The sequence below is a fragment of the Dendrobium catenatum genome, unplaced genomic scaffold (genome assembly GCF_001605985.2).
Source record: "Dendrobium catenatum unplaced genomic scaffold, ASM160598v2 fragScaff_scaffold_249, whole genome shotgun sequence".
NCBI lineage: Eukaryota > Viridiplantae > Streptophyta > Magnoliopsida > Asparagales > Orchidaceae > Dendrobium > Dendrobium catenatum.
Window position 1 is genome coordinate 1,775,132 of NW_021318711.1, and position 14,871 is coordinate 1,790,002.

Below are 14,871 nucleotides of genomic sequence, written 5' to 3' on the forward strand. Positions count from 1 at the left end.
TCATGATCTATATAACATACAAAAACTAACGCAATCAAAGTTTTATCAATACAAAATTATTCATATTTTTTTATAATGAAAACACAAATTTGATAAAAAAATGTCAAAATACAAAATATTTGAAATCGAAAATAGGATAAAAGTTCTTTACACCGAGACGAGCAAAGTTTTTAACTAGCCCGATGGATGAAAATCGCATAGTGGCTTTCAAATCCAAGCTTTTTCTTTTCTCTCTTACCTCTTTTCTCTCCTTTTCTGTCTCACACGTACGTCTTTGTTGCCAAAATGAATTAAGGGAAAAGGATTTAAAAATATATATATTATTAATGATTTTAGATATTTTAATATAATATTTAATTTAATTAATTTTTAGTATAAAAATTCAAATAAATTATTTTAGATTTCAAAAACATAAAAAAATAAATTCATTAAATTTAAAAAATATCAATAAAATCAATTTACAAAATGAAACCTGACAGATCTGCAAAATTCTCAGATGTACTGATGGATACCAATTCCTTAAAGATTTTTGCTAGTGCTACAAAATTACAAAATAAATCTTGTAGGTAAAATTTTAATTCAAAATACTATGGCAAAAGACGATTTGAATTTGAAGTAATATGACTCTAGAAAAAATTGGAAAAAGTCAAAATATGGGCAATTATAGGAATTTCACCATAGTTCGCCGGGAGATATGAGGTCAGAAGGACCATAATTGCCGATTGACAGTGTTAGAAAGACTTGTTGTATGGCGACAAAGGTAGGTTCAATATTTTGGCACGACAACCGAGAACCCATTCCCGGACTCCGGACCCGAAAAATTCAGGTTGGCCCGACCGATTTCAAAACGGGCCGGGGTTCTGATTTCAGAAATCGACCCGTTTGAAAAATGAGTTGGGTTCGGGTTGACACCGAATGGTTGCCAGGTCAACCGCGAACCCGTTTTTAACGTTAACCCGTTGACCAAGCCGACCCGATTTGTCGCGCGACCACGCCCTCGCTGCCGTGTGAAAAACGGATGTGACCACGCTCCGCTGCGGCGCGACCCTGCCCCGTTGTCCGCCGACCCGCTGCGCCGCGACCTGGCCCCGCGCGACGGACACCCGCTGCCAGCGCGACCCGGAACCAAAACCCGTGCTGCACGCGACCTCAAGCGCGACCGTTCCCGCCGATCCAGCGAGACCCGCGCCCGCCGATCACTTGCCCCTTTTCGACCAAGCTCGCCCCGCGCGACCGCTCCGCAACTAATGCCGCCCACACTCGCCCAGCGCGACCAGCTTTCCCGAGTCAGGGTCGGAGTCCGGTTCGCAATTTCGACCGATTTCACACTAACCAGGTCGAGGTTATGGTTTTGACCTGTTTGAACCCGAAGCAGCTTCCGAGTCGACCGACGGCTTTGGTACGGTGTGGACCCTCCCGAATTGAGACCCCTAGGAACACCAATGTCGGAATGACTGTAGTAACAAGCAACGAAGAGCAGAAGGCAGCTAGTTAGGAGCGACAAGAGGTTAGAATGACCGATTACTACTACGGATGACGGAGGTCAAGACTATTAATCTACGCCACAGGACGGTCAAAAGGACGATAGCAAAAGGTGATGGAAGTTAGAAAGACACGTTGATCTACCGACAAAGTTCAGAAGACCCATAGTCATCCGGGCAACAAAGAGGTCAAAACCAAGGACCTTTTAATCAGGGGCCAAAAAAGTTTGATTATAATATTATTCTATTTAACCATATATTGTAATTACATGGGAGAAACTAGCCTAATTTTTAGAAGGGGACAAATTCTAAAAGTAAAATTGTTACTATGAGTACTAGATACACTTAAAATTATATATAGTATATATTCTTTTGTGGGGGGGATGCGGGGGGGAGGGGGGGGAGGGGGGGTGGCGGAAAGGCATGCAATTACCCCTCTGGCTGTTAAGGTGGATCCCCTCTAACTGTAGTGTTATATTGCTATATGCAATTTTGATGAATGGAAATGAAAGAGAATTTAATAGATAAGTTATTTTCAGTATATTATATGTTATTAGTAGTTATATGATATATTATTCAATCATTGTTGATATTGGAACGAAAAATCTGAAACATTTTTAGGAGCTTAGACTTGGTTTTTGCCTGTTTAAAAACTAATCGATAGGACTGTCTGTCTGTGATAGATATCGAGTTCAGATTTGTGATTTATATGTTTACTTAAATTTTTAAATACTCTTCCTCCAAGAAAGGGCATCAATTATATTATTCACAGCTATTAGTAGAATCATTTTATTTGTGTCCGAGAACCTTTTTGTTTTTCCTTTTTCTGAGTTTTAACATTTAATAAGTATGTATGTTTTCTTTATAATTTTGTAAATCTTGTACTATCTTATTTAATTTGATTGTTTAGACTTCATATAAATTATTAAGATAATAAATGCTCATAATTTTAATTACTATAAATATTTTCTTTATATATATATATATATATATATATATACAACTATATTACCACGTTGGCTCTTATAACATTCAGTTTTTAGTTGAGTGGTTGCATTGTATCCTAACTTGAGGGGAACAATCACTTTAATGAAATTTTTTGGAAAATATATAGTGATGCAAAATTTATGTTTTAAAAAAGGAATTTTAAAATCAAACTGGATGAATAAGCATCAGAAATACAATCTCAACTATCATCCATGAATCAAATAATGCAAAATTTTTCTTTCAGTATATTACATCATTACGACAGCTCTTTTATTTTAATTTTGTGTCTGTCTATTAAAGTTTTGTTTGGGGGCCATCTTTTTACTACTTCTATAAAATAGTTTTAATATTAAAAATTAATTTTTTTTAAAAAAAATTACTTTAACAAGGCAATAACAAGACTTCCCCAACAAGAAAAATTTTATGCGGTGACAGAGTCTTGAAGACGAATCGGACGCGCCACTGTCATCCATACACAACAAAAATTGGTGACTTTTGGTATGTCCTAAATTCGACTCTAGATATCACGTAATAATTTCTTCTCGAAGCCTAAATAAAGTGCTAATTTGGGGAGAATTATTTTGTGGATACACCGGAGTTCCGGATACTATCAAAACGCACCACATCACTCAGAACACAGTGGTACTATCACTGTAACTGATAAAACCATGACTTGGCGTTTCTGTTTGGTCTCTGGATCGTCCGTGTTCCGCACCAGAATAATTTTTACAAATTTGGTGGGGCATTCAGCATACTATACTTGGAAGGCGAGACAAGCAGGTCGGGTCATCTTAATAAATACAGTACACTAATACCTTTCTCCGCCTTCCTGGTTTTTTTTCTTTCTTTTTACAGTGCAAAAAAATTAGTACAAAAGCTTCGCTCTGTCGCTAATCTATGCTGCAAAGTTTGCCAAACTAACGAAAAAAAAAAAAAGACACACAATGGGGCGACTAACAAACATTTTTACAAAAGTAGGTATGCGCAACTAGCAACATAACAGACCTATAAGACCAACATCATTAGAAAATACAAAATTTATTACCATCTAATTGAGATATATTTATTATTAAAAATATTTAAAATTTTAAAACTAGTATAATATAAAATTATATATGTATATATACATCAAAACTATCAACATCAAATATTTATCCCAAATATGAAGCATGGTCGGCTACATTGAATTTTTTTTCAAATATGTTTTATTTAGAGTTTAATAATGATCATTCATCTGAACTCCAAATCTTATATGAGAAAAATTAGAATTATGTTATATAAGTTGACACTAAATATAAAACTCTAATAACAACTTGACATATAACCTATTAAAATACACATTCTCATTTTAAAATCTAATAAAATATTATCATTTTTAATACTTTTCTAATCAAATCTTTCAACTATATTTTTATCTATTTAACTTATATATATATATAGTATTATATATATAATATATATATATATATATATATCTATTAACTAAAAAATTAATAATATTAAATTTATTAAACAATTTGTTTACCATGATATTCTTACTAGTTTTTTTCTCAAGAAATCTTTCAGCGAATTATTCTTTTAAACAGAGGCGGACTTCAGTGGGTCAACAACAATTATGTTATATATATATTAAGTTTTATTTAGAACAGTCTTAGATCTTTTTTTTATGGTTTTTTAAAATAAATTTTAAATACTAACAAATTTTTAAAATTTAAAACCTTTTTCTATTTAAAAAATTATTTTAAGAAGTCGTTAATAATGCTGTCTCCAAATCAAGCTTAAAGCTGAATGCTCAAAATCAAGAGGTAATTATCTATTAAATTTTATTTTGGAGGATGATTTTAACTGATTTTTGATAGTTAATATTTTAGTAAAAAAAAGTAATTTTATATTAAAAATTTATTTTAAAAAACAGTAATAAAACTGTCACAGAGGAAACCTAAATCTTAACCGCTTCGCTGGCTATTATTATCTCTATATTAATACTCCGGAAGCTGTTTACTCCCTTAGGTTCTTTCTCTTGTCTCTGCTTCTTCTCGTCAGTTCTCTCTTTCTCTCTACTTTTTCTTCCCAAAGCTCCTAAGATCTCTTCATGGCAGACACCGGCTCCTTCACCGATTACTTGGAGCTGAGACCGGACAAGGCTGGGCTGCTTGATCTTCTCCATGTGTTGTATTCTGGAAACGTTGATGAGAATGAGTCCATGTTTGGGCCGCCGGGGACGGAGATCGCCGGAATGAGGCGGAGATGGGATATCTTTATCTCCCTTCTCGCGCAGAGGAGTCTGCTCCTTTTAAGCTCTCCTATGGCTCGGTTCGGGTCGGCCGTCGGCTTTTGGGGAAATCTGGTTCCCGACAATGGCGGCTTGTTGTCTCTGTTTGCAAATTTTATGAGAGGTAAGTTTCTGATCAGTTCTTCGTAGCAGAGATCATAACTTTGTTAATTAATCAGAGAAAAAAATAAAATAAAAATATTATCTCACCCTATTAAATCAAGGCATATCCATTATAGAAGAGTATAAAAATATTTTAAAGAAGAAATTCAAGTGAGTACTGTGAAGTTATATAATATTAACCAGCAAGAAATTTCCTTTAATTATCATAATAATTCGATGGTAAAGTTCTCTAATTATAATTAACCACCTATTTTATTTTAGATGATTTAAATTATTTCTTAAAATCAAAATAATTTAAAAAAATGAAATCAATACCAATCGCTCAAAAAATAATGAAATGATTGAAATTGAAGAACTTTACAATTTAAGTATTATAATATATAATTGTAGAGGATCCTAAGCCGATTTTACCTTTTTTAGTATTTCTTTATTTAGAAGATTTCTATTATAATTGCTTTAAAGTAAGGAAATTATAGTATTTTGGCATGAAAAACAAAATTATCTGAGTATTTAAAAAATTTGTAGATCTATTTTGAATGAAGTATAATTCAAGAATAATCGATTAAAATTTAAACTATATTAATTTTTAAATAAATTTGACAAATTTAAAAATCATTTTAATAAAAAAATGTATCATAATTTTTTGTGCATTTTCTTTTCTTTTTGTTATTGGATAAGGGTGGGTGTAAGTGGGTGAAATATTCTGTGCATACGTGGACGCATTTAAAGACCAACCAAAATGTGCCACATCACTCCTGCTCGGTACCCAACTCGGTACCGTTGATGTGGTGCATTCTGGTTGATCTTCGGACGATGAACTGCGTTCCACATCCGCACAAAATAATCTCTCATGTAAGTGAGCCAATTTCTTTATTTAGAAGCTTTCTATTATAATTGCTTTAACTCCAACATATTAGCTCATAAGTGGACTCTTTTAAAAATGTTAATATAAAATATATTTAAAGCATACTAATATGAATTATACATATATATACACTTTTTTTTAGCGGAAATTCAGAATGCACGAAATTATACATATATATCAATAATTTAATATTTTTGCATATAACCGACCCCACGTAGTGGGATAAAGACTTTATATTGTTGCGGATAATTTCCTGCAACCTTCAAATCAATTCGACTGTGATGGCTTTTGGACGCCGCAATCAATATGGTGAAACATTGCCGTAGTTTTCTTTCTTTCGTCACACGCGAAAGATGGCTTCGAAGTCCTTATTTAACAGTAATTTTCTTGATAATTAGGCCTGGAAAATATTTAGATTAAATTAAGATAAATGTTCGTTTTGGACATTTTATAAAAGACCTCTTTATTAAATAGAATTTACAAAGGAGCACCAAATTTTAAATTTTTTTAAAAAGAATAAATGTCTTTAACAGCTGTGATTTCCATATCAGGTGATTCTCGGTAGTAAGTTGTACAGTGACCATCGACTTCACGTTAGACATGAAGAACTTTAGTTGCTGAGGAATGACTGTGTCTCTGGAAGCTGTGTTCGAGCCCGAGTCTTCCATCTGCGTTGAGGAAGATGACGCAGCCATTGATACGGAGGAAGCAGGGGTTGGAACCTACAGCTCTGATACCATGAAACGTGAACTACATCAGAGTAAAGATGGTTAGCTTAACAAATGTAAAGTTGAGAAACAGAGGAGGCAAAGAAGCTATAGCATTGCACTTCATCTTCAAGCTTTTCTTACACCCTCCAGCCGCTGCTACAGTACTCTAAATAAATAGCAGGGTTAGTTACAAAAGGTGTGGTTAGGATTGTTTGATCAGAGATCACACGGTGAGAAGGAAAAAGGTGCTGCTGCCATAACAGAGGTAGTGAAGCACGATCCTATAAGTGAGCCGGCTGATCCGACCACTTATCAAGTCTCCTTATCATGCTCCTCTACGTTCGGTTCTAGGCAAAAAAAGCGCAATACCGAGTACCGAGTTGTACCGAGTTTTTCAAAAAAACTCGGTATTGCGCTGTTTTGGTCTAAAACCGAACGTAGAGGAGCGTACGTTCACTAGATGTAATAAAAGTTCTCATTTCTCTCTCCCCATCTCTCTCTCTACTCTCCGTGGCTCTCTCTCATGTCATTTCTCTCCCCATCTCTCTCTCTACTATACTCTCGTCTCTCCTCCATCATCTCCTCGTTCTCTCTATTTCCCCGGATTAATTATTATGTGTGGGCGCCGAATGCTGTTTGGAGACCAATCATAATGCGTCACGTCACCCCTGTGTTCGGTATCGCTGACGTGGCGCATTATGATTGGTCTCTGGACAGTATTCTGCGTCCGATCTCCGCTCAAAATAATCTATCCTCTCCTTGCCATCCCTCTTTCGCTCTCTCCCATCACCTTTCTCTCAAAATGAGTCAGGCACACTTTCCGTGTATTCATAACTCACCAAAATATTTGGTACATTCATAACTCTGTTAAATAACTTGGCACATTCTAAATGCAGCATATTTGTTTCTTTTATTTATTTATTTTGGGAGTCATATATTAACAAGAAACGATAGAGAAAAATGATTCATGTAGCCAATCCCACATAGTGGGATAAAAGCTTGTTATTATTGCTGTTGTATGTCTCCTTTTGCTGATTTCACCTATTTTAAAATAATTTGATTTAATCTGAGATGAATTAAATATATAATTTTAATTAAAATTTACATTTTTTAAATATTCTAATTTTAATTTAATCAACTTAAAAAATACATTACAACATTCTTACATAGCATTTTCAATCTTATAATGACGATTAAAAATTAACAAAGGACAATTTAATGAGTACCATAATGGTCCCTTAAATGACTTTGAATTATCCTCGCGGCCTTAGCCGGATTTACATTTAAATTTTCCTTAATAACAACATCCCAAAAGTCTAAATAGACTAATTTTTAAATAAATTTTCTTATGATGAGTTTGAATATGTCAGATTTATTTACATAGATATTAATGTTGTCTAAAATAAATTAAATTATATTTTAAAGTCCAATTCGATTTAATTTAAATTAGAATATTATGATATAATTTTTTAATTAATTAATCATTCCATTTTTGTTTTTCGGACTATTATTATTAAAACAAAAATTGAAAATTAAAATACGATAAACCCTTTATCTATAATAATTTTTTTTTTCCAAAATATATAAAAGGGCTTCTTTTTGAAGAGTTTTCTTTAAAGATTTTTTAGCGAATTAAGAAAAACTCACACACACTATTTTTTTGGACATTTAGGTCAATTAAGGCAGATTCATACACACATCGCATAAACAATACTCGAACCCATGACCTCTTAGTTGGTAGCCTAAGCTCCCAACTAACAGATCAAGGCGAGTTGTGTAACTCACACACACCACATATGCAACCTTCTTTGTTGATAGCAAAATTTCTTAACTAACAGATCAATGTGAGCTATGTGATATAATTTTTCATATACATAGCTCATCTTTGCCTGTTAGTTGGAAGATTTCATTACCAACCAAGAGGTCTTGACTTTGAATCCTACATATATGATGTGTGTGTGAGTTTGCCTTAATTGGCCTAAATATCCCAATAAAAATTCATATATCAAGCATCGTTTCACAATTAATTGAACTTGGTCATATATTGATACTGAATTGGCACTTCTGTTGTTTAATTAGGTGAAGTCCAAATGCCAGAAAAAGGATCAGATACGTACAGATCCGCCATTGGGCTTATTGATACAAGAGTAAAGCTAGATAAGAGTATCAAGAGTGGCGACCCACGATACCAAGCAGCACTTGCTATAATGGCCGCCAAACTATCCTACGAGAACGAGCGCTTCATTAAAAGTACGATAAAAAATCAATGGAAGGTAATTTGATTCATTTATTTATTTGATATGAGAAATTATTTTAAGTTGTGAAATGTAAATTGTGTTATATGTATTTTGTTAAAATAATAATAATAATAATAATTTGACATAATTTATGAAAAGATGAGTTTGAATGTTCTTAAACTTATGCTGAGATATATATATATATATATATATATATATATATATACACGCAAAAAGAAACAAAAAGAAACACATTTTATATATATGGGCAAAAAGAAACAAAAAGAAACACATTTTTGCGGTTGTAAATAATATGACGTCAATATTGAAGTCGCACTCTTCACAAAAATCTTTTTTTTTGCGCATAAATGAAGATGAGAAAGAATATGTACGGAATATTCTTTATTTGTGTTGAAATGAAGTTCGGTTAGAGATAGAAATGAGGAGTTTGATTGGAGATGCCCTTAATCTCAATACAAATTCAATAGCAATCATGCTCATTTTGAAGTAAATTATGTTACACATCTATTTACCCTGTATTTTTTATTATATTTCATTAGTATTTGATTCTTTGGAAATAATAGATTTAGCATCTTTGAATTGCAGATGGAGTTCTTGGCATACTACAACTGCTGGAATGGTAAGCTTTTGGATGATCATACTGAGTGAACACAACACAAATAGGGGTCAAAGAAGACAGAAATGTTTCATTTAAATAAAATAAAGGCCCATTTTGTTGCAACATATAAAGCATGCTAACAAAATAATTAAAAACTTTGATCAATTCATCATTTAATTAGATAGATGATGGTAATTAGCAACCTAGATGAATTTAAAACTTTGAATTCTTTCAAATATAATAATTTTAAAAATTCACACATAGAGCAAGTAGATTGACTTAGGATTTGTGTGGGATAATTTTCCTACTGTTTTGTTTTTCATATTGTTATCGTAGATCTGTTTGACTAATATTTCTCCCTGTTTTTAAGAAATTATATGCTAAAAAGCAGATTTTAAAGTAATTAATTTCGGGATGATAACTTTAAAACAATCTTTATGAATGGTGAAGCAGCCTTGAACAAACTCGTAGTACCTAAGTAAAATAGTATTGACAAGTGGCACAAATTTATTATTGAAACATCTTACTAATTTCATTAGTAGAAAAAATCATTATGAAATAAATGAATGATGCCGTACTATCCAAAAAATATATATTTTTGAAAATGATCCAAAAAAAAAAAATTTTCTAAATGTACATAATATATTTTTAAGTTTGATATAGGCAATATAAATATCATGTATGAAGCTCATCTAGATCTATTGATTGGGAGCTTTGACTACCGACCAAGAGGTTTTGGTTCGAGTCTTGTATATGTGATGTATATGCATATGAATTTGACTTAATTGATCTAAATGTTCCCCCACCCGGCGTAACTAAGCACATCATTAATGTACAAAAATCCATAATTTTTTTTTTAAAATTTTTGGGGAGTGTAGGTGGCTCTTATATTCTAAAGATATAGCATATATGAATAAAATTGATTTTCTCTCTCTTCTTTCTTTATCTACCTCTTAATATAAAAACAAAATTTTTGAGGGGTTGGTCATTATTATTGATACATCATCAAAAAGTTATCTTGATCAGGCATGAATCTCGAGATAAAATCAAGTTGGAAACTTTCAAAATTAAAATTGGGACCATCCGAATTCCGATTTCAACAAACTTGCAGTCAAACTAAACGTCTTGAAAATACGAATCCAACAACATCAAATTGGACTTAATCCGAGCCCAAATAGATCCAAATCAAAGACCCAAAATACTATTGAAAGGTTCAAACCACAATTTAGATTAACAAACGGGTTCCAAACATGAACAATACATTCATATAATTGCAGAATAACAATGATGGAACTGTAATATTGCCCTACAAAGTTTTATTTAATTGACCTGGATTTTTTAATATTTTTTTTTCGGGCAAGCATAGTCTCAATCTCCGTTTAAAAAACAAAAAAAGCAAAAATTCCATGTGACATAGAAGCCTTTCTTGAACAATTCACATAGATTTTCTCCATAATTTTATTTCAGATTACCAGGAGGACTTCACCACCCAAGCCTTCATCATGCGCGACAAAACCAACAGCCCCGCCGATCTCATTGTGGTCGCCTTCCGCGGCACCGAACCCTTCGACGCCACCCAGTGGTGCACCGACATCGACTTCTCATGGTACGAAATCCCCCATGTCGGCAAGATCCACGGCGGCTTCATCAAAGCCTTAGGCCTCCAAAAGAACGGCAGCTTGCCGGAAAAGCTCGACGCTCACTCCAATAACCAGAAGCCATACGCCTACTACGTCGTGCGCGAGAAGCTTCGCGATGAGCTGCGGCGCAATGAGAACGCGAGGTACGTTGTGACGGGGCACAGCTTAGGCGGTGCTCTGGCAGTTCTGTTTCCGTTGGTGCTCGCGCTTCACGGTGAGGATTTGTTGCTGGAGAGGTTGGAGGGGGTTTACACGTTCGGGCAGCCGAGGGTTGGGGACGAAAAGCTCGGAGAGTTTGCAGAGAAGTATTTGGGTGATGCGGAGGGGAGGAGGAGATACAGTAGGTTTGTGTATTGCAATGATTTGGTGCCGAGGTTGCCTTATGATGATTCGACGCTCTTGTTCAAGCATTTCGGCAAGTGTCTCTACTACAATAGCTTCTATAGAGGAACGGTGAGCTTCAATATCTTAATTCTGAAACTAAATTCTTTTAAATTATAACTAAGGCTTCATTTGGGATCGCTTTCATATTATTTTTTTATTAAAAAAATTGTACTTAAAAAACTATTTTAGAAAGTAAGAAGAAAGTAATCTCAAACGAAGCCTAAAACTTTAATGTTAGCTTGATTGAGCCTGCTGAAATCAAGCAAATAATTTCATTTTGCCTACAACAAAGTGAACCAAGTAACCAATTAATAAACATTATAACAGCCTTGCCAGCTCCATAGTCCCGCATAAGCTACCACAAAGCTAAGTTCAAGCTGTAATATGTTAACATGTTCTAGTTCAACTAATGGTTGCTAGCTAGCTTGGTTTAGAGCTGTAAGTAACTTATGTTGGTTGCTGCAATGAAATTTGTTTGAATGATTTAGGGGATGTTTGGTAGCACCCAGAGTTTCATTTAAGTAGGATTTCGTAAATCCTCTAAACCCGGATTTACGAAATTCTGAGGTGGTTAAAATTCATGATAAATCCTTTTAAATCATGTGTGACTGTTTGGCTTTAAAGCGTTAAATCTTGAAAAGAGCGGACTTTTCTTCTCTCTCGCTCCAATAGAGCGTTAAATCTGCTAAATAAAATCATATCAGAAATTCGGGATTTACCAAAAAAGGGATAATTTTCCGTCTACCATAGCTTTCACTTGCCGTGAGTTTTGGTTTTGCATTTTAGGTCGTTTGGCTTGATTTCGCTCAATTCCGGCCTAAATCCTGCTACCAAATATCCCCTTAATGTTTTAACTACCGGGTTGTTTACTTGGATGGTATTTAGTATAGTTTGAATAATATTGCAGTGAGTTTTCGTGGAGAATAATTTATGTTGTGCTCTATATGATGCAGGTGAAGGATGAAGAGCCAAATAAAAACTACTTTTCAGTGTTCACTGTGATTCCCAAATATTTTAATGCAATGTGGGAACTGGTTCGAGGATTTTTTATTGGATTTATTGAAGGGTCAGATTACAGTGAAGGATGGACTTTGCGGTTGCTGAGGTTGTTTGGGCTGATAGTACCAGGATTACCACCTCATTCTCCACAGGATTATGTCAACTGTACAAGACTGGGAAATTATCTGCCCTTAGATACTGATAAACATGAAATTAAGCTAGATTAGATGGATGATTATAAGATATATATTTACTTGGGCGCTTAGTTTGAATGTAGGGATTTGACTGAAAGGAGATTTAAACAGAGAAAAGGCAGATTTAGTTCATTTGTACGTAGTCACAGTTGTGCCATAATACCATGAATTAACTCCTGCATGTACACTTTGAGCAACATTTTAAAGCAATAAATTATATTTCGTAGTGCTACTTTTGATCTTGTCTTAATCTTAATGGCTCAGGTCTTGTTTCAATGAAGATCAGATCGACTAAGCTCAATTTAAGATTAAATTGAATGAATTAGAGTTGATCTTGAGCAATGCAAGAATTATATTGATAAATACTCCTGAGAGAAGTCTCTTATGTTGATTAGTTGAAAGATCCATCTAACAGAAGAAAGAGCTCCACATATTTGCTCTCGACGCCTCTTATCCTGCTCCGCTAGGGTTTCCTGCCACTACGGTTCCCTAGCGTCCCCGTGGCTCGGGCCAGGCAGGTTGGAAGCTTCTCTTCTTCCTTCTATTTTCTGGTTTAGCCTCTTTTTTCTTTTGATTTGTCCACCTCCGGCCTTTTGGCCAAAATGACAGTGAATCGTTCGTTTGACCATGGCTTTCTGGATGGTCCAACCAAATCTCGGTCTTTCGTTGAGGCTCTCTTTGGTAAGTCCAATGGTAGGAATTTTTCAGAATTGAAACCTTCTACTTTTCATGGTCTATCGTCTATGTGGATATCGGATGAAGAGATTTTGGCGCTAGATGCTCCTCTTCGTTATGCTTTAGTTAGATTTTTCCCTCTTGTCGCCCGTCTCCTGATTCTATTCATAAGTTTTATTTCACGCTAAAGCTGCAAGGTGATTTATCTGTTACTTTATTGGATCCCTCACACATTTTGGTTAAGCTTTCCAATGAGATGGATTATTGCAGTGTTTTCTCTCATAGATGATTTATCTGTTGTGGGGTTGCTTCTTTGTGGAGCTGTCTTACTCTTCTAGCTTTCTTCTTTTTTGATGTTTTGTGGTTGTTGTGGGCGCACCGTCTTCTTTATACTTCTCTTTGTTGTGGTTTGTTGTATCATTTGCAGGCTCTTTCAGGTTGAACTTCGCTGGATTGAAGTTGTTCGTTTGGGGTGTTTTTTATTGTTGGGATGCTACTATTTTTCAACTCTTGCTGCAGTTTGCTCTAATTGTGTGGCCTTTTGACTTGTTTGCTTCTTTTTGGTTTTATGTTTCCTTTTATGTGTCTTTAATTATAATAGATCGAATCAAAGGCTCGTAGATTTTACTTTAAATGTTGTATTTTTAGTGGGCTATTGATTCGATAAGAACTTGTAATCTCATTTTCATATTAACGTGTAAGCCCCTTTGGGGGGTTTTATTTATTTATTAAAAAAAAAAAAAAAAAAAAAAAAAAAAAAAAAAAACTAACATAAGAAAGAAGGGAATTTATGTAAGGATTCGCTCTATTTGTAGACTCGGGTCAATTCAAATGTGCACAAATACTTGGCAATCTTGCACTCGATGGAGCAAGATTGAAAGAAATGTTATTTGAAAACTTCATTAATACAAATGCAAAAGCGAATTGAAGTATGTTTGCTATGATTTTCACTATGGGTTTGGTCCACAAGCACAACAAAACTATATATGTTGTGCACCTTTCGTATATATAAAAAAATAAAATAAAATAAAAACCATAACAAAATCGAATTTTAAAGGTTTTTCTAATGAGTTAGATTTTGTAAAATCTAGGTTAAAAAAAAATTTGTAAAATCTAGCTCATCATATACCCAAAATACAAAACGCTGAAGTAGTATGTCAACCGCTATATCCTGCTTATTAGATAATTACACTAGCAAATCTTTATAATAATGAAGCATATAATTGAGAAAAAAATATATACAATTTTTCTTTATTTTCTCATTTATTTACTTCCTATTGTGTTCATCGTGGATGCATGGGGGATTCAGGATGGGGGTATAGGAGAACATGGCCCCACCTAATGGAGCAATTATTACGTCAGGTCATCTGACGCGTCCAGATACTAATAATCAGACGCCACATCACCTGAAACTCAGTATTGAGCACTCGGTATTGCTCGGTATACATCCTGATTTTAGATTTTTTGTCCGGACGTAATAATTACTCCACCTAATGGCTACCGCACAGTCCACACTTTTCATACCTCTTAGCCTCTTTTTATTATAAACTAATATTCAAGATATTTGTAAAAAATAGAAATAAGTTAAAGGAAATTAAAAATAGAGAGGCAAACTACAAACTCGTAGATCTCATATTTTTAGAAAAATCATCAAAGATATTGCTTACTTGTCATCAATATTTTAT

At 34.1% G+C, this 14,871-nt stretch overlaps 1 protein-coding gene across 1 annotated transcript; it reads left to right on the forward strand.

Annotated features, from left to right (window-relative positions):
• Positions 1-4,498: 4,498 nt before the first annotated feature.
• On the forward strand, positions 4,499-12,736 carry LOC110092525. The gene is made up of 5 exons (XM_020817111.2): positions 4,499-4,864; positions 8,518-8,711; positions 9,282-9,315; positions 10,762-11,387; positions 12,272-12,736. The coding sequence occupies exons 1-5, from the start codon at positions 4,561-4,563 to the stop codon at positions 12,542-12,544; spliced, it is 1,431 nt and encodes a 476-aa protein (XP_020672770.1). The 5' UTR covers positions 4,499-4,560; the 3' UTR covers positions 12,545-12,736.
• Positions 12,737-14,871: the final 2,135 nt, after the last annotated feature.